This window comes from Cynocephalus volans, chromosome 6 (assembly GCF_027409185.1).
Source record: "Cynocephalus volans isolate mCynVol1 chromosome 6, mCynVol1.pri, whole genome shotgun sequence".
In the NCBI taxonomy this organism is placed as follows: Eukaryota; Metazoa; Chordata; class Mammalia; order Dermoptera; family Cynocephalidae; genus Cynocephalus; species Cynocephalus volans.
The window spans coordinates 50,869,193-50,896,065 of NC_084465.1; the positions used below are offsets into that span (position 1 = coordinate 50,869,193).

A 26,873-nucleotide genomic window follows, 5' to 3' on the forward strand; every position below is an offset into this window, starting at 1 on the left:
AATTACTTAACCATTTAAATAGCATAAATTAATTTAGGAGCCCAGATAGATTATAGCCAAAACAGGGCAAAAGGCCCACAAGCAGATAAATTGCAAAAGGTAGACTAAGTGCAAACAGTTTTTCTTTCAGCTCAGTATCTCCCTCAGTAACGATTGTTTAAGCAACAATATTTTGCATAATGTACTGCAACTTTGCCCAAGATTGTAGCTCTGTTAATTCTAATATTAAAAAATGCAAATACTCGTTATAATTAAGAAATTCATTTTAATTTCTGCTTTGACTTATTTTAAAACAAAAATAGCACTACATTTTACAGGGTTAGAAAAGGAAACTAACATGTATTGAGTTGCTGTAATGTCCCAGGTAATAAGTTATTTTCTCTAAACAATCTCCAGTCTAGGTTATATTACAGTCTTATTAATGAGAAAGCTGTGTTCTTTGTAACCATTCTGAAGCTGATTCTGAACTAATATTCTTTATTAGTGTTATCCCAATAAGATAAGCTTGACGAACATAATAAAAACCTAAAACAAAATGATGGCTGGCCGTTATGGGGATCCCAACCCATGACCTTGGTGTTACTAGCACCATGCTCTCTCAAGTGAGCTAACTGGCCAGGAAAAAAAAAAAATGATTACAATGCGGAAGGTTGAATATACTAATTATCCTGATTTGAGCATCACATATTGCAAAAAGGTATTGATAGTCAACGCTGTACCCCACAGATATGTACAATCAATTATGTTTCAATAAAAATATTTTTAAAAGTTGAATTTGAGTGAAATACAGGGGAACCAATTGAAGAGAAAAATCTTTGAAGTGCAGTGCATGCAGGGAAACCTTCGAACAGAGCTCATCCTTTACCTTCACCTAAGCTGTCATGCTAGAGGGAAAACCAATAAATGCCATGAACGTGGAGAAGCTTCAGTCAAAGTGTGCACCTTGCTAGACTTCAGAGGACTCGTACTGGAGATAAACCTCATGAATATAAATGAATGTGGAAGAATCTTTACCTATGTCACATCCCTTATTAAATATCAGAGAATACATCCCAAATAGAGACCTTATAAATGTAATGAACTTTTTCAACTTTAGGGAATTTGTATGAGATTTTAAAAGAAAAACCTTATGAATTTGGTAAATACAGGATCTAATAGCCAGGCTTTGTTTCATATCTTAGTGCACACCTAAAGTTACCAACTTAAGGTGGTTTAATACATTCTGGAGAATATAATAAAACAAATATTCACAGATAATGTGAAACATTCCATTACCTTTAGTGCCTTTTATGCCAATATAAATAGGGGAAAATTCTGGTTAAAATATACACCTCTATTTTCTACGTTCATATTCTTAATATTTTCATCAACCTGTAATGGGACAATTTAAATTTTTTTTCTGGATTATAATACATATAAATTGAATGCCTTTCTTTTTTCTTTTTTTCTGGAAATTATTTGCTTACTGCAAAGCAAATGTGTAAGGTAAAAGTCAGAAGTCCCCTCAGGCTAATTCTCATTTCTTACTGTTAAAATGTTGGCATGTTTTCTGGCATATATTTATTCAGAAATTTTTCTTTGATGATAACAAAAAAATAAATAAATAAAAACCACTAGAATCATACTTTGCATATTATACCTCAATCTGATTTTTTAAAACTTAACAAGATATTATGAATGTCTCTTCTAGTCAATAAATAGAAATCCTCATTTCAAAAAGGCAGTGTACCAGTTTATCTAACCAAAACCCTGTTGATAGACAAAGAATATTGTAATAAACATTTTTGTGTACTTGTTAAAGCATTTCTGAAAGATAAATTTCTAAAAGAAAAACAAAAAATTAGAGAAACAGATAGGTATTTATGCAATTTCAGTTTTGATAGTTACTGCCAAATTGCCCTTCAAAGAATATATATCATTGTTAAAAGTGTTGAAGTATGAGCTGATTAAAACTTAATTAATTTTATTCACAAAGCATTCTAAAACAGCTGATAGAGAGGAACATCAGCTTTCCAGTTAAGAAACGTGTTTAAACTATTTTTGCCTACAAGAAATTTTGCTTTTTATGAGACAAAAAAATAGAAAGTATTATTTTAAAAATATAAATTAAATATTATTGTGACCTTGCTATCTTTAGGAAATGCCCTCAGGCATTTTATTGATTAAAAAACTTTTTTGTGTGTGCTCCAACTTCACCTCAGTCTTTTTGTAATAAATAATAGATACCACTGTATTTATAATAAATAAGATAAGGGCTTTCTTATTTTAGAATTAGTCATAAAAGAATAAATATAAATTGCTATGTTGTAGAGAGCTCTTCCCCTTAGGCAGACATTCCTTCAAATGCAGTTCACACAGACCTGCATATCCTTGGGGAAAACATAATTTAAACCACAGAGAAGTAACACTCCTGCTGATGGAAATTGTCATGCCATCCAAGATGTTGCTAAAACTATGGGGCTCCTCAGATAACCACTGCTGGTCTCAAAGATTTGGGTATGTTATCATTTCACTTCATGTAATTATTATATTCATAAATAGTCAGGGACTATATCATTTTTGTAACTGGAAATGACCACAACTTTGTGACCTTTTAGATGGAAACTGAAGTCCCAGGAGGCAAAAGCCCCTCAGTAGCTGATGGAGCTCTGGGAACCTATAGGATACTTTGCCTCCAACCATGCTTGAATCAGTTCATGAAAGAATGAGCTTGTGCTGTAACAGACTCCTACTGAATTGTTAATAAAAATTCAGGTAATTTATTCAAAGCAATGGGACTTTTACAAAAGGTAAATTTTGAAAAATTTAGAAGAGCAGATTTCTTTCTGCTTCTTTCTCTTCAAAGTAGACTAAATTTTCCATTTCACATGATTAGAAATATTTGGGTTTCTAAAGAAAATAACTTCACTTTTGTTATCTTCCAACAATTAGAATGGGAGAAATAAAGACTAATTGAGAGTAAAATTGGATATGTTAGACTTTAAAATAAAGATTGAAAGTAGATATACATTTTGAATCATATCTCACACAGCTTTGTCTGGGGTAGAAGTTGTAAACATAACTCACTTAGATTAATCTAGAAAAGTTATTTACAACAAATAGTTAAGAGAGAATGACTACTAATCTTATTTCTCACTTGAACAGAAGGCTCTTTTTCAATTTATTTTTTCACTTTAAAAATACTCTAAAGCAGATAGATGTCTAAAAGGAGTCATCATCTGCATCATTTATAACCTTAACTTGCTTGTGAATCAGTAGGCTGAGTGGTTTAATTGGGATAAATGGAGCAAGTAAAAGACCAATGAACCAGGTGAAATTTTCATGTACACGTCAAGAGAGTGTCCTTGTTAATTTACAAATGATCCAATACTATTAAGAGCTGTTTGATAAAGTTATTCCTTGTGCTCCTTGAATGATTGATATAATCTGTTAAAATACAAAAAACAAAACAAAACAAACAAACAAACAAACAAAAAATTTGCTAAGATTTTGGCCCCCAAATCTATTATAAACTGGGATGGTTTGACATAATCATCCTGGCATAGTACTCTCTTTAGAACTCTAACTATTAAAATAACAGTGAACTGAGAACTAAAGGTCTCAGTTTTAGAACCAAACAGGAGTTTGGCTTTAGGAAGGCATTTACCTTTGTGTGTCCCAGTTTCCTCCACATATAGGCAAGTTACTTGTGAGAATGACAAAAGCCGAAATAGTAATGATCAGAAATAAATACTAAGGAAAAATAAGAGTTTTTAAAGTTTAAATATTTAAATTTTAAAATATTAAACACATTCAAAATATTAAATATTAATCATAACAATCTTAACGTTATATATGTTATTATATAATACAGTTTTTAATGATTCACATATCATCTTCCATATCTGTTGCCAAATGTGTGATATTGTAGTTGTAAATTATTTTTACGGTATTTCTAAAAATTATCTTCCTGAATAGTCTTTGCTTTGAAAACAGAATTAAGTAGTCAACTACAGTTGATAAGCTTTGTGGTAGGAATAAATATAACATTTTTAAAAACTAGAATGGTTAAACATGTTATCTAAAATAGCTGTAATTCTATTCGCACAGATTGATTTCCTGCAAAGTTTGATTGCTTAATGAAATTTGATGGAACTAAAGCCCGTCTATTGAGAACTGAGCCTGTGGCATAAATACATTGCTTAGAGATAGTTTTCAATATCTCATAATAATCATCATATTTATTATTCAGAAAGGAACATATCTCCATACCTTAACAGAACTGTTAATATTCAGCAACTAACAATTTTTTTTTATTTGTGAAGTTGCTTTTTTACAATAAAGTCACCAAGGACACAAAATATGAGGGGTCTTCAAAATAGTTCATGGAAAGATTTGCATTTTAATTACATTTTTCCATGAACTTTTTGAAATACCCTCATATATAATTTGAATATTTAATGAATACAAGTGGAAGAGTTGATAACAAGCCTATGTTTAAAAATTGATTATTTAACATTTTTAAAAAATGAGTTCTACTTGAAGAGGACCTTGCTGATCTGAAAGATGACACAGGTCTTTAATTTGTTATGTTAACCCCCCCCCCCCGATGACATAATTAAATGAGGGCCTAAAATTCACTAATTAGTTTATCTCTTTTAGTTCCCCAGCTTGTTAATAGTACCAGCTGGATGAAAATTTGAAGTTGTGGCAAGTCTGTCTGAGCTCAGGCAATCCCTTTCCCTCTACAAACCCGCAGAAATGTTGGATAAAGTATGACCGTTTTCTTCAGTACATAGGCCTGAATAGGGGAGCAAATGAGCAGATGCCAGAAGCAAAGGGAAAATGAAAACCTGAATGATAAGCCCTTTAACTAAAACTTAGATAGTTCAGGTTACACCAGACCCAGATATAATCTAAGACTAAAGATTAGGGTTAAAAATACCTACACAGGATCCTTGGCAGATGGCAGATGGAACTGATGTTCTTGTGTAAATCTGGGACCCTGAAGAACTCCACCTCCATAAAGATGTAGTTAGGATGACAACTCCTCTCATCTATTCAAGGGGGAGAAAAATCTCCCATGAGAATGGAGACTCCAAACAAATGTAAAATTCACATTCATTTCACCTGGATGATGGGAAAATTCTAAACTGACAAATTAATGGAAAACCAATTTAAGACCACGGAAGCTCCAAGGTGCTCACAATCACAAAGGCAAAACCCCTCTGTAGAAATATTTCTAATACACAAAGTGCGTGGAATTCACACTGGAAATAAATCCATTGAAGATAAACTTATAACAAGAATTATAATCTATATGATTTTTATGACCCACCAAAAAGGACAGTCAGCAAATATGGCAAACAGGAAAATAAGTGCATCCAGTAATTGATATAAAAGAGAAACAAGAGAGATATGAAATAAATATAATTACATGATTTAAAAGGTTTTCTAAAAAGGAATAGAAGCCATTTCGAAAGAAGATTTATGGAAAAAAGAACGTGAAGATGTTAAAAAGCACCAAAGAGAACTTTTGAAAATGAAAAACGCAGTCACAAAATTAAATATTCACTATATAGGCACAAAAAAAAATTAGAAAGAACTGAAGAGAGAATTAGTATGCTGAGCAAACATAGATCTGAGAAAATGGCACAGAATGCAATATAGAAAGAAATAAAGATTAGTGAGAGAATGAAAGACATGGAGAATAAGATGAAACTCCAGCACAGGTCCAGTAGAAGTTCCAGAAAAAAATATAGAAAGAATGGGAGAGAGTTAATATTTGAAAACATAGTGACTTATGTTCTTACAGATCTAATTAAAGATCTGAATGGGCATGCCAAGTCCCAAAAGAATAAATAAAATAAACCACATTTACATACACTGCAATTAACTTTCAGAATACCAAAGACAAAGAAAAAAAAAAGCGATCAGAAAAAAGACAGATTATTTACAAAGGAGCAACAATGAAATGGATAACTTATCAATAACGACAGAGACAGTGGATTCTTACCAAGATTCAAGCAGGGTTTTGCGTGGAACTCAACAAAGTTCTTTCTAATATTCATTTGGAAGAGCAAACAAGGACAAGGGTAACCAAGACAGTTGTGAGGAAAGAAAAGGTGGAGCAGGGGGTGGGGCGCAACTATCAAGAGTTATTATGTAGATATGGTAATTAAAACAGTTTGGTTTTGGCACAGAGATAGACATATAGGCTAATGGGAAACAAGAGGGAGCCTGGAAACAGACCCACGTTTATAGGAGATTGTTATATGACAGAAGTGGAATTACCAGTCATTGGGAGAAATGGTTCATGGTGCTGGGACAACTGCTTATCTATATAGAAAAAATAAAATTGGATCTCAACTTCATTCCTTACCCCCAAGTCAATTTCAGGTGAATTAAAACCATCTAAATTCAAAAAACAAAGCTATAAAACTTTAAGAAAAACATGTGGGGGGATATCTCTCTTATCTCAGGATAAGGAAGGGTTTATTACAGAAAAAAAGACACAAACCATAAAGAAAATATAGATAAATTCCACTATATTAGAATTAAAACTCAGGCCGGCCCAGTGGCTCACTCAGGAGAGTGTGGCTCTGGTAGCGCTGAGGCCGCGGGTTCGGATCCTATATAGGGACGGCCGGTGCACTCACTGGCTGAGTGTGAGGCAGATGACACCGAGCCAAGGGTTGCAATACCCTTACTGGTTTAAAAAAAAAAAAAAAGAGGCAAAAAAAAAAGAATTAAAACTCTTCAATACATCCAAAGACACATAAGCAAATAAAAAATATATAATATATATAGCCAAGAAAAGATTACTATTTAGAATATATAAAGAATTCAAATCATAAAGATGTGAGAGAAAAAGAGAGAGATCCTAATAGAAAATGAACAAAGGACATAAATAGACAACTCAGAGAAGAGCAATTCCAACTGGCCAATAAACATATGAAAAGGTGTTCAACCTTACTAGTGATCTTGGAAATGCAAAAGTGAGATAAAATTTTACACCCATCTAATAGGCCAAATTTTAAAAGTTTGACAAAACCAAGTGATGAAATCTTATACCTTTCTGGTGGGAGCACAAATTTATCCAAGTATTTTGAAGGGTAATGATGAAGTACCATATTGCCCAGCAATTCCATTTCCAGATATATACCCTAGCAGCTTCTCTTACCTGAGATTCCCATTACACAGAAAATTATCTGAGTAACTACTTTCTCAATTTTCCTAAGGGCAGACGTAGCTAGTACCATTCTAGATGCAAAGGAGAAATAATAATTCACTAATACAATAAATGCCCTAGGGCATTAGGTCTCATTTCTCTCAGAAAGCAATTAAGAAGGGCTGCTGGGGGACTCCCTCATGTCTATGTAAACACCTACAGAGGAACCTTTAATGCAGCATCGTTAGTAGTAACAAAAAAAAATAGAAACGATCTAAATGTCCATCAAAGGTTTATGGTCACTCCCCCAAAACACAGTCTCTGACTTGTGTTATACCCAGAATGTGTTACAAGTTTTCTCTGAATAATTTCAAAGTCCTCTTGAATGAGCTATTGCTCTGGCCTCTCAGCTATCTTTGGTTTACTACTTTCTTTTCACCTCTCGCTGACAAAACCAAGACTTGGGTGGCAACAGATGGGTCGAACTTGAGAAGGTGAGGGGACAGAGGAATCAGATAGATTGGCAGGGGGTGGAGAAAGATGATGGGTAAGAGGAGAAGCAGTATAGGCCAGGACTCTATATAAAGACAACTCATTTAGGCTCGTGAATCTTGAAAAGAGATCTAAACACAAAGAACTTCTCTGAATATATTGGACATTTAAAGTGTGTGCCCAGGGTCAAGGCTGATGAAGAAGATAAAGCCTGGGTGGTCATTCTGGGGTTTTCCAAATGGGCAGATGGTTTAGTGGAGATCTAAGGAGCAGAAGCATCTGAACCATCAGGGCTATGACTTTAAGGTGACAGGGGTCTCAGAGCCCAAACCAGGCAGCAATAGTGGCTCCAGGAATTAAGACCAGGCACAAGGGGACTTTGTCACCTAAAGATCAGATCACCAGTACAAGGGTGGGAGTTGTGGTCAGACCTGCCAGATGTGTGGGGAGAGGGCAGGAGGGACTGCTTTCCTGCTCTGTGCCAAGGGTATGAATTGTCTTGTAGGATAGGGCAGGGATGAGGCTACAGAAAGCAGAGGAAAGGGAGGATGGGATCCAGGAAGGACATGGGGTCAGGTTTTATTTACTCTCTGGATCTGGAAACTTTTAATGCTTTCATCATTCGACAAGGATTATTGAGCATCTACTGGGTACAAGACACTGGTCTAGTTACTAAATATATAAAAATAAGACACAGATCCTGTCTTAGGAGGACACATCAGGGACAAAGAAAGGCGTATAAAGAAATAATGGCGATGTATCGTGAGAAATGGGATCACAAAGGAAGACTCAGCTCAGTCTGAGATGGGACGGTGGAGTCGGCTAAGAGCTGGGAAGTTTGGGAAATGCTTTGCAGACATTCTATATTTAAAGGATATTTTGAAGAATGTCTCTGAGTTTGCTCAGGAGACAGTGAATAAAGGTTCAGAGGCCTGACAGAAAATGTTTTAGTAACTTTGAATTCACATTACAGGTGGTCCCGACTTACCATGGTTCAACTTAAAAATGTTTTTGTCTTCATGATGATGTGAAAGCAAAACACATTCAGTGGAAACCACACTTCGAGTACCCATACAACCATTCTGTTTTTCACTTTCAGTACAAGATTCAATAAATTACATGAGATATTGAGCACTTTATTATCATCTTGACTTTGTGTTTGACGATTTGCGCATTATGCTGATGTAAGTGTCCTGAGCATGTTTAAGATAGGCTAGACTAAGCTAGCCTATCTTTCAACTTATGATATCTTCAACGTAGGATGTAACCCCATTCTAAGTCGAGGAGCATCTTTATATGGCTAGAGTTTTGTATAACACAGGGAAAGGCATGGAGTCGCCAGAGAAGCAGGGCCAGAAATGTGTTCTTGAGCCAGGCCAAAAAGGACCTTGTATTCTTGATATTCTACATTAAGGAGTTTGGAATTTGTCTAGATGGCAATGGGGAACTGAAGAACCTTAAGCAAATGAGAGACATAGTCATATTTGCACTTTACAAATGTCACTCTGAGTGTCTCCTGCATGGAGTCTGAACTCGTCTCTTTGCAAACTCTCCATGAATTGGTTCCACTTTACTATTCAAATGTATTTTTTACTATTCCCCAGCCGCCAAGGTCTGCTGATATCTGCACTGTTAATAGTGTCAGGGTCATCCCCATTTCTCAGCCTATATTCACGTGATTTCATCAGCCCTAAATACAGTATATGACAATGATAAAAGCACAGGCTCTGGAGTCAGGCTGCATGGATTTCAATACTGTCCCTATCTTTGCTAGCTGTCCTTAACATCTCTGCGTCTTAGTTTCTTCATCTAAAATTGGGACAGTAATAGTGACTGTCTCCTAGGGTTACTGTGAAAATTAAATGACCTTACTGCAAAATACCTAGAAAAATAACTAGTACATAGTTAGCACTCATTAAAAGATAGCTATTTTTATTTTCTTCTAGATTTTCAGTACCTATTTGACAAGACCAAGCTTAAATCCCACCTGCTTTTTGAAAACTTCCTAGACTTTTGCCAGTTCTTATGGCTTTTCATTCTATAATTATTTTATTTAATGTGCAAAACACCAAAATTATTTATATTATGATACTGGCCTTTGTGGTTCACTGATTTCTTAGTTCAAATTTGATTCCCCGATTCAACTGTAAATACTTGAAGAGTAAAGACTGTCTGTCTGCAGCATGGCTCTGATCACATAGTAGACACACTACATATAGTATTGATTAAATTTGTCCTTCTGCAGGAGTACTGTAACTGAATGTAATGTTTAAATTTCTAAAATCTGTAGCACTACATCTTTATTCAACAATGATTCATTAATAAGTAAATGTTCCTCATTAAAAACAAAATGTTATACTTTATAAATCTTTGACTTAATATTTGAACTCTTAATGATTCTCATTTTTTTTAAAGATGGGACATCTTGGGAGCTGTCATTGGTACAGAATGTGGAACAATAGAATCTGGCTTATCAATGGTCTTCCTCAAAGACGGAGAGAGGAAATTATGCACTCCATACATGGACACTACCGATTATGGGAACCTGAGGTTTTACTTCGTTATGGGTAGGTACATTTTGAACAAACTTTGTTGGCCCTGGTGCAGATTCTAGGCCAGCACCTATTCTTGAAGAACTAAAATTGTCTATTGTCTACCATATAAAATGAAAATTCATGAAATATGAGCCTGTTGACAAAGCAAAACCTGTGGTGCTCAGCCCTGCTGCAGGCCAGCCCTGCAGGAACCATCATGTAGAGAGCTAGTCTTGGCATGCTGAAGACAAAGGACTATAATGCCTTCCTTCCATCTCTCTCTCGATGGCCATAGCTGAAAGGACAATGGGAGCGAAGCTAAGAACAAAACAATTCCTTTGTCCACAGCCTCCAGCTTACCCAAAAAAAAAGTCATCAAGGTTAGTCTTTATTTTTGTAGATATGTCATCATTGCCTAATGCTGTTGTTGTGGGAAGCTGAGAGGGAAGCAGGTTTATAGCACCTTAGTAATACTCTCTATCTTCTAATACGTTTGTAACTAAAGTGTTTATAAGACATATTTTTCTTCAAATTATTTTAGAACGAATAAATAAGGTTGGAAAAAAAATGCAAAGAGGAATTAGGGGTTTGAAATTTGTGACCTACCAAATTTATCCTTTCAGTCAACAAGAGCCACAGTTACATATTCTCTCATTGATGTCATTGCAGAAGTGTGAGAAGATGTCACATGTCTTCTTTGTTGAGTGACTGGAAAAGCCCAGGCAACATCTGGAAGTGAAACAGGAAATAAACAATGTCTACTTTTGAACTTATGAGCAAGGATGTCAGTTCATCAGGACAAACAGGTCCCCTGAGTCTAGGCTAAAGCACGGGCTTTGTATTTCTGTCACACTCCTCACTTCACCTACTTGATAATCATACAGCTCAAGGTTGCATGATAAAACTCAGCCTGTGGCATGCTCTCAAGCATATTACCTGGGTGATGCTAACTCATTTTTGATAATGATCTATTTTATAACAGATAAGTCATGGACATAAAATAAAATAATGCAGTCTCACATTATCTTTACCTTGACTCTGAAATAGTTTGCATATTTAAAGGCTCAGAGCTCATTTCCTTTAAATAATTAAGATTTAAACTGGTTCTCATTTTATTAAAAGTGATTCCTGGAAAGCCTTAAACCAAAAAAAAGAAAAAGTTGTTATAAACATTTAGTATGCCAGTCTAATTTAAGTTTTTTTCCCTTTTTACAATTTTTGACATAATATGTTTGAATTCTTGATGTTTTTATACTGAATCAATTCTGTTCAGTGTGTTTATATGAGATTAAGTCAACATATAAGTTCCTTTATGCAAGTGCCTTTGAATAATAAATTATCTTTAATTCTTTCTGGAACAAAGCAAATTATTAATTAATAAGTATTGACTATGAGGGATAAATTAATTTGAATGACCCCAAAGAAGGACTTTATCTCATGTAAAAGCATTTCAATTTAATTTAAAAAGTAAGGAATGCCTATTGAATATAAAGCACTAATCTAGGACATATGGGGAATACCATTAGGGAAAATAATGGTTCCTAAATCAGAGAGTTGCTGGTCAAATGAGGTAATACGTGCAAAGCATTGAAAATAGTACCCAATAAATAGTTAAACTCAATATATTTCCCTTGTTATTGATATAAAAATTACTTACAGTCCCTACCCACTAGTAACATCGAACTATAAGAGAGAATGCAGTGTGCAGTAATAGAATGAAAATGCTGTGAATGTGCAGAGAAAGCTGTGGGTGATCACAGTGGAGGGATTAGGGCAAAGCTTCACTAAGGGGATGGCATTTGAACTCAGCCTTGAAGGATAGGCATGATTTACATTTAAGTGAAAAGAGAATTACAAACTGAGCCATTTGGAAAAAAGACACAAGAATAAAGATGTATATGTTTGGGGCTGGGTGATTTTCCCAATATAAATGAATGGAAGCATGTAAGATGGAGCTAGAAAAGCAAATTGGAGCCAGAGTAGTGATTTTCTTTAATTCTATCATAAGGAATTTGGATTCTCTTTCTCTAGATAGCGTGGAGCCATCAGAGGATTCCTGTTCTGTTATACATTATCACCTGTGTTTTACAGAGATAATTCTGGCAGGAGTGTAGTAAAGAAAAGTGTAGTGAAGTAAAGACTGAAACAATCAAAAATTAGAAGACAAGAGATCAATTAGGATAGTGTTGCCAGATTTAGCCCGAAAAAAGAGAAAAAAATACAGCGTAGTTGAATTTGAATTTCAGATAATTTATTATTCAGGTAAATTCAGTTTTTTTAAATATTTTCAATGCAATGTATTTTATTTGACAACCCTTGGTTAGGAGGTGATTGCACTAGTCCAAGAAATAAAAGGATCAAGGCAGTGATGGTGGTAATGTAAAGAGGGGGCAGAGATGGGATAACTGAAGAGATGGAACCCACTGAAGTTGGCACCCAATGGACTATGGGGCATTATGAGAAGCGTATTGGAGAGAACACAGATACTCTTACTTTTTAAATTCCTTACTTTTTTAATTAAATTGAAATGCTTTTACGTGACATAAAGTCCTTCTTTGGGCTCATTCAAATTAATTTTTCTCTCATAGTCAATACTTATTAATTAATAAATATTTCTCTTTTGGGTGACCAAAAGAATGGTGCCATTTCCTACAATAGGAAATTTTTTAAAAGGCAAGTATAAAAAACAAGATATTGATATTAGATATGTTAAGATCGAGGTCTCTGGAATACCATGTTAAAGTAGAAATTCTATTCAAGGTTTGAATCAGATTTGAAAATCATCAGCATACATGTGATAACTGGAGCTGCTGGAGTTGTTGTGTTCTCCCAAGCAGAAGGTAGCATAAGACCTGAAAATTCTCAGGGAAAACCCTCACCTAGGTGTAGGTAGAGGGAAAAAAGATGAGACAAAGGACACTGAGAAAGGACATAAAAAGAGGTGAGAGGAAGGTGTCACTCGAAGCTAAAGAAGGAAGGACAAGGGTGGCTCAGGGTGGGATGACAGAGAGGTGATCAGCAGTGTAGAGAATGCCACAGAGGGAAAAGTCGACCAGGATGAGGGCTGAGAGGCCACCAGTGACTTGTGAGACAGCATTCCCACCAGTGTGGTACCTGGGAAGTCAAAGTACATGGGGTTAAAAATAAATAAAGACATATGTCACTGAAAGAGGACTGTTCCTTCAGGAAGTTCATCAATAGAGAGAAGAAAAGCAACGGAGTCTGGATCTTGAGAAAACAGCAGCATCTAAGGAAGGTATATTTAGGATAGGATAGGACAGGACAGGACAGGATAGGATAGGTAGGGATAGGACAGGGTAGGATAGGACAAGACAGGACAGAATAGGATAGGTAAAGATAGGATAGGATACTGTAAAGTAAGGTAAGGTAGGATAGGGTTGGGTAGGGTAAGATAGGGTAGGGTAAAACCAGACCTATGGAAAAGACTTTAAAACTTAGTTACTTAGTGAGGAAGAAAGCAATATGGGAAGATATTTAAGATGAAAGACAGTTTATAAGTAACCCCTCACTAAGTAAGTAGATGCCTTAGAAAATCAGTGGCTGATTGTTAATCTAGTCTAGATCACACTCCCTTCCTCTCAGGCTCTATCTATGACATGTTCTGTACTTGGTTCATATGAATCAGCTGTGACTACCATTTCTGGAAATCTTACTCACCTTTCAAAGTTCAGTTTGAGGTCTATTTCCTTCATTCATACATTGATTTATTCAACACAAATCCATTGAGAACAGGGTCCAGCACTGTTCTTGGAGCCAGAATGCAGTAAACAAGACAAAAATAACCTAACAGACATCACTCATTCGTTGACTTATATTCCTACAGCAAATACTTGCTGAGCATCTGCTGTGTGCCCAGCTCTTTTAGCTCACACTTGTATCTCTTCTTGCTGAATTTTTGCTGCAATTAATGGCAGCAGAACACAGTCCACTGCTGGTTATCATTTTTTTCATATATATTAGTCTCATTTTCCTCACTAAATTGCAAAGTTTTTGAAGTCAAGGCTTATTTGCCTAATGTCCTGCAAATAGTAAATTTTCCACAAAATCACTTTCCTAATATAAATATCTTAAAAGCTACTTAAAATAGCATTTAAAATATTTTAAAACTGACCATTGGTTAGAGCAGAGCCTTATAACACCAAGGTCATGGGTTCGGATCCACTTACCAGCCAGCCACAAACAAAAAAATACTATACCCCACAAAAATAAATATAAATAATATTGAAGAAAAAAAGAATAAGAAAAACAAAAAAGTTTTTTTAAAAAATGACCACTATCTAGTTTTTATTGAAATCTTTATGTACATTAATTGCTGTACAAGAGGTCCCCTGAGTCAAGACTTTCCACAAAGCATCAAAGGCTATAAAACTGAAGCAGAATCCCTGTCTCCCTGCAGTAGCTGCTGTCACTGAAACTTCGCAGAACTGATAAATTGCCCCCACAGTGATCTTTCAGATAAAGACTATCATCATTTTAAAGTCTTGGTTCCTTTAGGACTTTCTTCTTCTGCCATTCTGGGCTGGGTGAGACTCCCAAGTGTACTTCAGTTCTCTCTGAAGGGCAGGCATAGTTCACGAACTGTTCTTAAGAGAGCAGAGAGGAGTTACCAGGAACAAATTAATGAAATTAGAGAGAGCTGATAGTTCAGTTCCTGTGGTTAGGTATGGGGCACTAAACCCACACCGACTGTGACCTTTCACCTGTTTTGTTCTTTTTTGGTAAGTCTTTAATATGTGTTCACTGCTAATACCATAGTTGCATTTTCAAGAAGGGAATTTAGTTTTCATGTGGATCTTTCCCCAGAGACCATCATTTAGAATGGCTTTACTAACTAAATTTATTATAACACTAAAGTACATAATGAAATGCTAAAAAGCATGATATAAATATCAAATCATAAGATTTTTGTCTACTGATAGCTCTTGAACATCAGACATCTATTAGGATGTGACTACATTAACACTACATCTGACTTCTGTATTGTCAGTTCAGATTATTCAACCCAGTAAATATTTATAATATGCCAAGTTACATCTGCCTAACATATCTAACATGCCAGATTTCAGTGCTTTACCAATACCATTGTCCAAGACCTACCTACTGAGTGGTAGTAAAGGTTTGAAGTCATAGAATAACATTAAATATAGGCTTTACTTTGGGAATATGGGCACATTATATAACCTCTCTTGGCCTCAGTTTTGCTATCAGTAAAGTGGGTATATATTAATACCTACCTGAAAATGCAGTTATGAGATGAAAACAGATAAGGCTTGCACTTAATTGTACATGGTGCATGGCGAATAGTAAGTGCTCAATAAAAAGAAGATATTACTCTTAAGTTATTAATACTCTAAGAGTATGGCCCTCCAAAAAACCCCTGGTCCAGACAGTATCAATTACCATTTGCAGCATCAAATCTTTGTCTAACTGAAAACTATAAATTTCCTTGGGAATAAACAAAGTTATTAGGCAGATTTTCTCACAAGTGACTAGAATATAAAAGCAGCAATCATGTCATGAGCTGGGATAGTCATTTTACTACCAGAAACTTTTAGACCACATGTGGAGGCTAATTTCTCATTGCTCCATCCTGCAACTCACTGCTGTCCTGTGAACCCCGTGAGCTGCTGTAGGAAGCAAATGAGAATGTGTGCCGAACTCCACCTTTCCTGGCTCAGCCAGATGCTCTAGTAACAGGCTCCTCCCAGATTCCTTGGCCTTCTTAGTTTTCAAGACTGTCTTAGTTTTCAAGACTAAGGAGCTTAGTTTTCAAGTCAGACACTGGCTTCTCTGCCATCAAGATAACTTCTTGGGTTGTTTCCACTGGTGTATGCTCAGATATGCCAAATAATTTTAGAATTAACCTAGTAAATTTTAATTAAGAATATTCGCATATCATAATTCCAATAGTGTATTTCCAAAGACAAATATAAACCATCTATTATTTAAATTATTAATTTAGTTCATTGAAAATTATTACATTTAGGAAGTTGAAATAAGGTGTGTTATATAAATAAGACAGCTGACCAGTCAGGATGGGCCCTAGAGGTGAACTTAATGGGGTCACTATAATCAACTGTGCAGGTCTCAGGTTTATAGGTCATTACACATTAATACCACACTGTACTCCATAAATATATACAATTATTATGTGTCAATTAAAAATGTAAGAGTAAACACATCAACTACCAGTACCTGGGTAAGCTGTTTGTGCTATGGATTTGACCTTGTGGGTCTATTGTAAAACAAAACAAAAACAAAAAAACTATTGGCCTAGGCAATCCATGTTCTTTTTTTTTTTTTTAACTCATTGTAAGTTTATTCCTTTTGTTTTAAATTACCTAGTCTGTTTGACTTAATTTCTCCAGCATTCAGAGACTTGTGTCATTTGGTTTTTTAATTTTGTAGAAGGCTTTGTTGTAATTAGCAAATACTGTAGAGTGGAATGTTTTAGTTTCATCCTGTGCAGTATCAAAAGTTTCAACTTTGGAGGTTTTAAGAAAAAATTAGAAGTGTTTACCAAGCTGCTGTAAGTTAACAGAACTCCATCGGCAGCTCTGTCTTTCCTGTTTCTTACAGAATCTTGCCAGTTCCTTTACCCTTCCAGTTGCTCTATGTCCTTGGGCTCTTTGGTGTTTTCTACATACTTGAATAGCTCAAGGGGCAGCCAAGAATTTAGGAAGGATTATGTGCAGATTTGTGGCTTCCCTTTCTGTGACTTCCTCCCTACTTTCTATGACATCACCATACTTTTCAGCCACTCTGAGAAATCTGAAATTCATCCTCTTCTTTACCAAGCCCAACACAGTGGTTTCCAGCACCATATATACTGGTAAATGACTCCAAGGGAGCGTCCTCTGAAGAAAAGCTGTTCAAATGTGAATATCGTCAAAGCAATTTCCTTCCTCCGACATTAAAATTACCTCTAATTTCTTTTTTATTCATATTCTTAAACCAGTCCTACAATAAAGACTGTGTTGGACAAGCAAAAACAAAAAAGAAAATCAGTTTTCTTAATGACCGCAGAGCTGGGATCTTGGGGACTGGCTCATGCTGTAAGCTTAGAGGAGGCTTACAGATAAATCAGAATTCTCATTAACAGGCTATGAAAATTTTAACCACTAAGCATGAAGGAATAGTCAGTGTTTAGGAATCAGAGCAGATATATCTATCACCGAGTAATTTTAATAGCCGGAGTTCCAGAGGTATGATAGCCTGTTGTAGCCTTCTGTACTGAAGGACACATCTTGTCAAATAAATCCCCACGATTTGCCTTGGTCATCAAGAATCCCTCTATTCCTGCCCAGTGTATGGACATTCTGTCAAAGTCTTGCTCTCTAATATCATTCTTTCTTGGCTCATATTCCTCCCATTATTATGAACTTTCTTGTTCTGATTAGCTTCTAGCTTTCTTACTTAACATCATGTATCAGTCATTTCTCCCCAAGATCAGACCCAATTACCCAGGTTGAGTTTGAGCCAGACATTTACAACAGTTGACACTTTCTTGGTTTATTTGTGCAGATGATAAGTCTCAACTATCATTTGTTGATTTTACTAGATTAACTCTCAGAGGGTAACCATTTTCTAGAGTTTTGAGGTTGCCTTACTGTCACCAAGGAGTATTAGCAACAGCAATTGCCTTAGATAAAAATTAACATTGGTGTGGTTGAATTAAGACCTAAAGGAAGTTTTTTTAGAAAGATAATAATAAAAGAAAAAACTCATGCTATAAATTTTGGACCTTGAGGATAGAATATTTTCTAGGAAATACATATTCATATCCACACTCTTGCTGTTATGGTTGGTGCTGTTGTGAAGATAACAGCAGATAGGGAGAGGCTTCTAGTTAGATGTGTCATCCTTTAAAATCCAGATTACACAGTTTGTAGAAGCCAGCAATAGCAAGAATTATTAACATGATGCAGTGGTGAAAAGAAGAGAGGGTCAAAGGTTAAAAGATAACATCTACTCCTGACACTTCCACCAGTTAGTTAAATGATCTCGGGCTTCAGGTACCTACTCTGTTATGCAGTTTCATCATCAGGATGATTTTAATTACCTTTCAGTTCTAATGGCATATTGTTTCATATGTAAAGTAGAGTGATAGGAGATAAAATACTCTCTGTACCTTTTGACAATCAAATGTAAAAATGAAAAATGTAAAAATGAACTGCATTTAAAATACAAATATATGTTCTTAAATATTAAAGATATTACATGCAGCAGTTTGAATAACACTACTGCAAGAGTCTTTGATGCAGTAAATCACCACATTGTTTTAAAACCATAATCAATAGGTCTTGAACTTTAGCCATAAAGACCTCAAATATAAGGAATTAATGGTTTATTAAAAAGTGGAGCACAATTTTTTAACTTGGATTAAAACGTGGATGTGCTCAACACAGACTATTTGAATAATCTCATTAAGCAAATAGTTACTTTGGCCTTCTCAAATGTCAAATCTTTGATCTTTAGCGTGGCCTAACTGCACTATCTTCATAAATTATTTCCTTGGGTCTGGTTACCTTTGTTTAGGGTTATTCCTAAGTGATATCTGTATACTATATTTTTTATTCTGAAATTTAACACTATGTTTGATATGTTTAGGGATGCAAGTGGTACTAACAACTTAAAATTTTTGTTTTATGCAGGAGGAATGTGCGACCCTGGAGATTCTCATGAAAACGATATCATCCTGTATGCAAAGACTGAAGGAAGAAAAGAGCACATTGCACTGGATACCCTTTCCTATACCTCATATAAGGTACACCTGTGTGCCAAATGGCCCACCTCAGACCTCTCTGGACAAACCAGGGTCAAAACCATGAAAACCACTCCAGATGCAGAGGACAAGTCTCTGTTCTGGTAGCCCAAGAGGTTGTCAGGTTTCTTTAAAAGTGATATGGACATTTCAATATTCACTTTTTTTTCTGATACCGATGAAAAATTAGGTTTTATCAGGAAGAATGAATTACAGTCGTTTAGAGACTGTTAGAGAGAACTCAATACTCTGACTGACAGTTATTCTCGCTCCCAAGAAAGCCCTAAAAGTGGTTCTAATAAAGCAGCCTCACAGACTTGCTATCAGGCATAATGAGTATTTATCCAGCATTTTAAGATTTCCTAGACAGAAGACATTGTAGAAATACAAACCGTTATTACTTTTTTGCTTTTTTTCTTTGCTAATTAGAGCTACTGAGGTTGGCTTTTTTCTTTTGCCCTTTGGATGTAAGACAGATGCTGGCTCTGGTTATTTGCAAACATCTTCAAAATTATGTGAGATGCTTGTCATATGGTGTAAAATTATTTTTTATAATAGTAGATTTATTTGTGCTGAGACTACACCCACACACTCATTATTAGTTAGCCTTCTCTCCACATTGATGGCACCCTAGGTACTTTTAAAAGCTTTAACACAGCCAACATCTAGCATTTCATGGTTTAAGTAAGGAAGACAAGAGATACATATCTAGGTTAGAATGGGGAACAACCAGCGTAAGTATCCAGCATAGTCCACATACGAGGGTAACCCAAGTCATACCATTTTGGATTTTATAATGAGCTACCTTTTCCAGCACTGGCTAGGCAGGATTATATCTGCATAACTTAGTTTATTTTATTTAAGAGGTCACATGTCCTCCACCATGGTTTTATTTTTTTTTTTTCTTTTTTTTTTTAAATTATAACAGTTGATTGTACTTTTCTGTGGGGTACAGAGTTGAATATCATTACCTGTGTGCAATATGTGGTGCTCAAATTGGATAGTTAGTATATTCAACATTATACAATGTAATCATTTTTTGTGGCCCTCTACCAATTTCTCCTTTATCCCCCTCCCCATCCCCCTTTCCCATCTCTGGTGACCCAGTTCTTGTTCTCTCCTTTGGAAAGTTCAACATGTTATTGTGATTGTTGTATCTATCTATCTATCTTTCTTTCTTTCTTTTTATTTATTTGTTTATTTTTTAGCTCCCACTTATGAATGAGGACATGCAGTACTTCTCTTTCTGTGCCTGGCTTATTTCACTTAAGATTTTCTCTAAGTTCGTCCATGTTGCTGCTTATCTAGTTGTCCAGTAATGTATATTCAGATTGGTTCCATCTCTTGGCTGTTGTAAATAGAGCTGCAATAAACATGAGGATGCAGGTATCCCTTTGACGTGTGGATTTCTATTTCTTTGCATACATAATCAGCAGTGGAATTGCTGGATCATATGGCAGTTCTATCTGTAGTTGTTTGAGGAACCTCCATACCATTTTCCATAATGGCTGCACCATTTTACAGTCCCACAAACAGTGTAGGAGGGTTTCCCTTTCTCTGCATCCTCACCAGCATTTGCTATTCTGCCTTTTTGATAATGGCCGGTCTAACTGGTTGAGATGCTATCTCAATATGGTATTGATTTGCATTTCCCTGATGTTGAGTGATGTTGAACATTTTTCATGTGTCTGTTGGCCATTTGTATATCTTCCTTTGATAAATGCCTATTCAGCTCCTTTGCCCATTTTTAAATTGGATTATTTGGGTTTTTACTGTTAAGTTATTTGACTTCCTTTTGTACTCCAGATATTAATCCTTTGTCAGATACATAGTTTGCAAATACTTTCCCCCAGTCTGTAGGCTGTCTTTTTACTCTGTTATTTCTTTTCCTGCACAGAAGATTTTTAGTTGATAAAATCCCATTTGTTTATTTTTCCTTTCATTGCCTGTGCTTTCGGGATCATATTCTTAAAGTCTTTGTCCATTCCTATTCCTGAAGTGTTTCACCTAGTTTTCTTTTAAGTGTTTTATGGTTTCAGGTCTTATATTTAAGTCTTTAATCCATTTTGAGTTAATTTTGGTATATGATGAGAGGTACAGATCTAGTTTTATTCTTCTGTATATGGATGTGTAGTTTTCTCAGCACCATTTATCGAAGAGGCAGTCTTTTCCCCAATGTATGTTCTTGGTGCCTTTGTCAAAAATCAGTTGGCTGTAAGTTTTGGGGTTGATTTCTGTGTTCTCTATTCTGTTCCACTGGTTTTAGAGTGTGTTTTTATGCCAGTGCCATGCTCTTTTGGATATTATAGCTTTATGGTATAATTTGAAGTCAGATAGTGTTATGCCTCCAGCTTTATTTATTTATTTATTTATTGCTCAGAATTGCTTTGGCTATTTGGGGTCTTTTGTTGTTCCTAATAAATGCCAGGATTTTGTGTGTGTGTGAAAAATGTCATTGGTATTTTGAAGGGGTTTGCATTGAATCTATAGATCGCTTTGGGTAGTATGAACATTTTCACAATGTTAATTCTTCCAATCCAGAAACATGGAATGTCTTTCCATCTTTTTTTGCCTCTTTAATTTCTTTCAACAGTGATTTCACTTCCTTGATTTCTAGGTATTTTTAATTTTTCGTGACTATTGTAAATGGGCTAGTTTTCTTGATTTCGTTTTCTTCTAGTTTGTTGTTGGAGTACGAAAATGCTACTGCTTTGTGTGTGTTGATTTTGTACCCCACAACTTTACTGGAATCATTTATCAACTCTGAGAATTTTTTTGTAGAGTCTTTAGGCTTTTTTATATGTAGGATATTATCTGCAAACAGGGACAGTTTGACTTCATCTTTTCTAATCTGGATGCTTTTTATTTCTTTCTCTTGCCTGATTGCTCTGGCTAGTATTTCCAATACTATATTAAATAGGAGTCATGAGAGTGGGCATCCTTATCTTGTTCCTGTTCTTAAGGGAACAACTTTCAGTTTTTCTCCATTCAGGATGGTATTGGTGATGGGTTTGTTGTATATGGCTTTTATTGTGTTGGGATACTTTCCTTTTATACCTAATTTTCTGAGTCTTTGTCATGAAGGGATGTTGAATTTTGTCAAATGCTTTTTCTGCATCTATTGAGATGATCATATGGTTTTTGTCCTTGATTTTGTTGATGTGTATATAACATTTATTGACTTGTGTATGTTGAAACAACCTTGCATCCCTGGAATTCCACTTAATTGTGGTGTATAATATTTTTGATGTTTTGTTGATTCTATTTGCTAATATTTTATTGAGGATTTTTGCATCTATGTTCATCAAAAATATTGGCCTATAGTTTTCTTTTTTTGATGTATCTTTGTGCATGACTTAGTTTAAATCAATTATGTAAGTTGTCATGCATTATCTCATTGGTTCTGGCTGTTTCTCCTTAAAGTCCTGTTTTTAGAATAATAGTTTGAAAACCCATTACTACTCTGCAAGTCCACTTTAAAAGAGGACTGATGATAATGTGAAAATGTCATTACCTTTGTCCTGTGCTAAGATAGATAAAATGGATGCACATTCTTTGATAACTTTTAATGACCTCATATCAGTTTATCTTCAGTCAGAGATAGCCTGATCTTTCACACTCAGAGACACACCTAACTGCAAAGGAAGAATACTGAGTCACTAAAATAAATGTTCCTTGAGGAATTCTTTATGAAACAACAAATGGAATACAAAGAACACTGCCTGACAGAAAGAGAAATACCACATGTTCTCACTTATTGGTGGGAGCTAAAAATTAATATATAAAAATTCACACACACACACACACACAAACAAACGGGGGGGGGGGGGAAGAAGATATAACAACCACAACTACTTGAAGTTGATATGACAAGCAAACAGAAAGGACATTGTTGGGGGAGGGGGGAGGGAGAAGGGCGGGAGGGAGGTTTTGGTGATGGGGAGCAATAATCAGCCACAATGTATATCGACAAAATTAAATTAAATTAAATTAAATTAAATTAAATTAAATTAAAAAAAAAAAAAAAAAAAAAAGGACGTCAGGCCAGCCAAAAAAAGAAAAACAAAGAACACTGCCTGATGCTTAATATATGGCAGTTGTGTTACATAGTGATTACTAGGTAGAATCTAGGAGAAGTCACATGGGCCAACACAGGGAAGATTATGAATGATTTTTGTTTCCTTTATTTGGAAGGTTCCATCTTTGGTTTCCGTGGTCATCAATCCTGAACTTCAGACTCCTGCTACCAAATTTTGTCTCAAACAAAAGAACCATCAAGGACATAATAAGAATGTCTGGGCTGTAGACTTTTTCCACATCTTACCTATTCTCCCTTCTACAATGTCTCACATGATACAGTTTTCCATTAATCTGGGGTGTGGAACACATCAGCCTGGCAACAGGTAGGATGCCCCATTCTGGAGTGTGCTAAACTAACTAAAATGAACATGTGCACTTGGCTATTGAATCAGAGGTGGTTTCTCAATAGGTTTTTGGCTAGATTTTAAATAAAATATCCATTCACACACTTTGCCCAAAAGAAAAGTTCTTCAGTTAATATGCAGGGTATGACTGGATAGCTCTTAAGTAGGAATGGCTTCATTCTAAGTGCTCGATCTTAGGTATCAGAAGTGTTTGCACGTGCTGTGGCAACCATCCGTTACAACAGATTGCTGAGAGAGAAAAAAAAACTGAAAAAAAGTTTGACCTCGTGTCAGCTAGTGACCCCCTAATAATAGGCAAGGAAATCAATTAGCACTTCAAGAGCTATGACTTCTCAGCTTCACTTGCCAAAGTGCTGCTAGTATCCTTTCTAAGAATTTTGTCAGTCTCACATTCACAGGATGAAGTGACAGTGTCAGACATGGTAATTGCCTTGCCATCTTTCACCTTTAAGAGCACAAAATCAAGTTACCATTTGTTGACTGGAAGACATAGTTTGTTTTCATAGCTATAATTTAACTGGCTGCCCTTTGCACACTGGTCAAACTTCAGTGAAAAAGAAAACGATCATTTAGGAAGCAACATCTTTAAAAAAAAATTTTATACTACTTCTACAGATGTCTAATATACTTAGCCAGAGATGAAAATTTCATTTGTGTTTGTTATCTTTGCCCCTTCTTTGTTGTGCTTATTCTGGTGTTATTAGTGTCAGCTTGGAGTTTTCTACCAACCATGGGCGTTCCTGGTCCCTCCTCCACACCGAATGCTTACCCGAGATCTGTGCAGGTCCCCACCTCCCTCACAGCACTATCTACTCCTCTGAAAACTACAGTGGGTGAGTAAATTCTCTGTGGGATATTAAAAGACTTGAATTCATGTTGCAAAATGAAAATCAATGAGTAATCCTGAGACTAGCATTTGGGGCATTACAGGTAAGGAATCCAACTTCTCTTTAAGAATGGTTCTTGTAGGGCTGACTGATTAGCTCACTTGGTTAGATAATAGTGCTGATAACCACACAGCACCAACGTCAAGGGTTTGGATCCCTGTACCATCCAGCCACCAAAAAACCAGAAAAAGCAGTACCTTTGGTAAGACTGATGCAAGATCACAATTTGTAAGGTCATTCTTTAGTACTTGACTTACATTTTGTATTACATGAACGTAAATTCTATATGATGGTCCTGTGGTTATTGCAAAATACTTACTTATAGAAAGATGCCCCCTAGAGAAAGAAAGATAAGTTTTGGAATTAGACATGGATTCAAATCCTGATTCTGTCTCCTATTTGTGTTTAATGATATTTACTCTCTCTAACTTTCCACTTCTTCTCACATAAATTAAGGGACAATAATACATGCCTTTGGGGGCCATTATGAGAATTAAAGATGATTACGTAAAATACTTGCTACTTCACAGAATAAGCAGTATATAAACAGTAAAAGCATTTCCAAGGATGGCAAAATTAAGTTGGAAATTATTTTCTCTAGCTCCTGTTTAAATGTTCATAGGGCTAAGAGATAGCAAAATATAAAAAGTGATGTTAATCAGCACCCATCTCTGCACAGATGCCTACCATAAGATAATATCTAAGGTCTGAGTATTGAGGTAAAAACTTCTAAGCAGAATGTCTGAAAAAAAATAAATATTATTGCTATAAAGAACAAATCCACTACTCTAGCATGATGCAGGTGTGTTTACAAGTTAAATGTCTGTTTTAAAGCTACACAAACTCCTCTGGTGAATTTAAAGAGTTTATTGACAAACTTGAGTGCTGTCCCAAGCACACAGAAACTAGAACATCCAGGCCATGTGAAGTAGATTCAAAAGATGTGAATATATTTGTGAGACTGGTTTTGTGCTAAATTTCTTGCAGGTGGAACCGAATAACAATTCCCCTTCCTAACGCAGCGCTAACCCGGGACACCAGGATTCGCTGGAGACAAATGGGACCAATCCTTGGAAACATGTGGGCAATTGATAATGGTTAGTGTTTATGCCTGTCACAATCATATGCCATTGATGTAGAGTCTTCCTGTGCTTTTGTTCATCAGCACAGACTTAATCACATTTCTAAGTCATGGTCTTGCAATTCATTAAACGCCCTTTCTTCCTTTTCTCCTTTGCATTCTGGTAGAAGCCCAGGAATGTGCAATCAGGAAGAAAAAAGGCAGTGGAGTCAGCAATATTAGATGCTAGAATGTTTCAACATACATGATTTTAAAATGCATAAAGCCCTGAAACTCAAATTCACAGTTGATGACGAGGGATATCCTAACATTTTCTTTGAATGTTTTATACAAAATTAACATAAATATTTATCATACCGTATGTATTAAAATAAGACTCATTCTTCTCTTAGTAACTACCACAACATCTGGAATGCTTATCTTTTAGACACCACACAGAAGGAAACCATCTCTAAAATACTAGTGAAACTTCTTTCTACCTTCTTTTCAGAAAACAGTATAAAAGGAAAATTTGGATATACATAAAAACAGTATGTTATCTTTAATTAAGTGAATTGTTGATATTTTTTGCATCATTTTAAAGCCAATATGACTTATGACAAGTACACAAAAAGAGATATTTTAAGCTAATGGGTTGCGTGATTGTAAATTTCTTATATTTGTTATTAATAGCCAACTCTGTTTGGTTTTTTATTCTAATTACAGGTAGATTCATAGATTTCCTATTTTCAGAGAGTATATAAATTTGACTGAATGGTTATACTACTAAGAAGTAAACAAGGAGGAAGAAAGGGAGGGAAGAAGAGACAAAACATCAGTACTTGAGCAAATTTAGCATAGCCACTGATTTGTGGCCAGTTTATAAAATGGGATAAACCTACACCATTGTTTAATGCTGACTGTGAGAGGAAAAACACACACTGTCTTTGCCTTGCTGTCATATCACAACAAGCAACACAGAACACCAGCTTCTGACTTCCATGGCCAAATGTGTGGGGATTAATCCCCACCAGCAAGCAAGCAAGCAGTTCTCCAGCAGACACCAGCTGGGTGCCCTACAATTTAATTCCCGCACTGTCTACCTGGAGTTAGCATGAGATCCCATAAGTTGAGGGATCAGTCCCCAAGACTGTCCCCCCAACCACCATTTCTAATGCCAATCGCAAGCTACAGACTGTTTTATCTTTGCTTTTGAGTGGCCATAAATTGGGTTCCCACAACCCCCTCCTTGTATTTGATTAATTTGCTGAGTGGCTCACAGAACTCAGGGAAACACTTATGTTTACCCGTTTATTATAAAGGATATTACAAAAGATACAGATAGAGAGATGTACAGGGCAAGGTATGGAAGAAGGGGCATGCCCTCCCTGGGACCTCCATGTGTTCAGCTATCTGGAAGCTCTCAGAACCCAGGCCTCTTGGGTTTTCATGGAGGCTTCATTACATAGGCATGATTGACTAAATCATTGGCCATTGGTGAAGAATTTAACCTTCAGCTC

General features: G+C 35.7%; 1 protein-coding gene across 2 annotated transcripts in view; it reads left to right on the forward strand.

Annotated features, from left to right (window-relative positions):
- RELN (reelin) overlaps positions 1-26,873 on the forward strand; it is a 466,847-nt gene that overhangs the window by 290,726 nt on the left and 149,248 nt on the right. For both annotated transcript variants that reach the window (XM_063099074.1, XM_063099073.1), the window contains exons 12-16: positions 10,058-10,209; positions 18,852-18,964; positions 23,156-23,364; positions 24,111-24,239; positions 25,281-25,390. In XM_063099074.1, the coding sequence (XP_062955144.1) occupies positions 10,058-10,209; positions 18,852-18,964; positions 23,156-23,364; positions 24,111-24,239; positions 25,281-25,390 (713 nt within the window). The remainder of the gene's footprint in view (positions 1-10,057; positions 10,210-18,851; positions 18,965-23,155; positions 23,365-24,110; positions 24,240-25,280; positions 25,391-26,873) is intronic.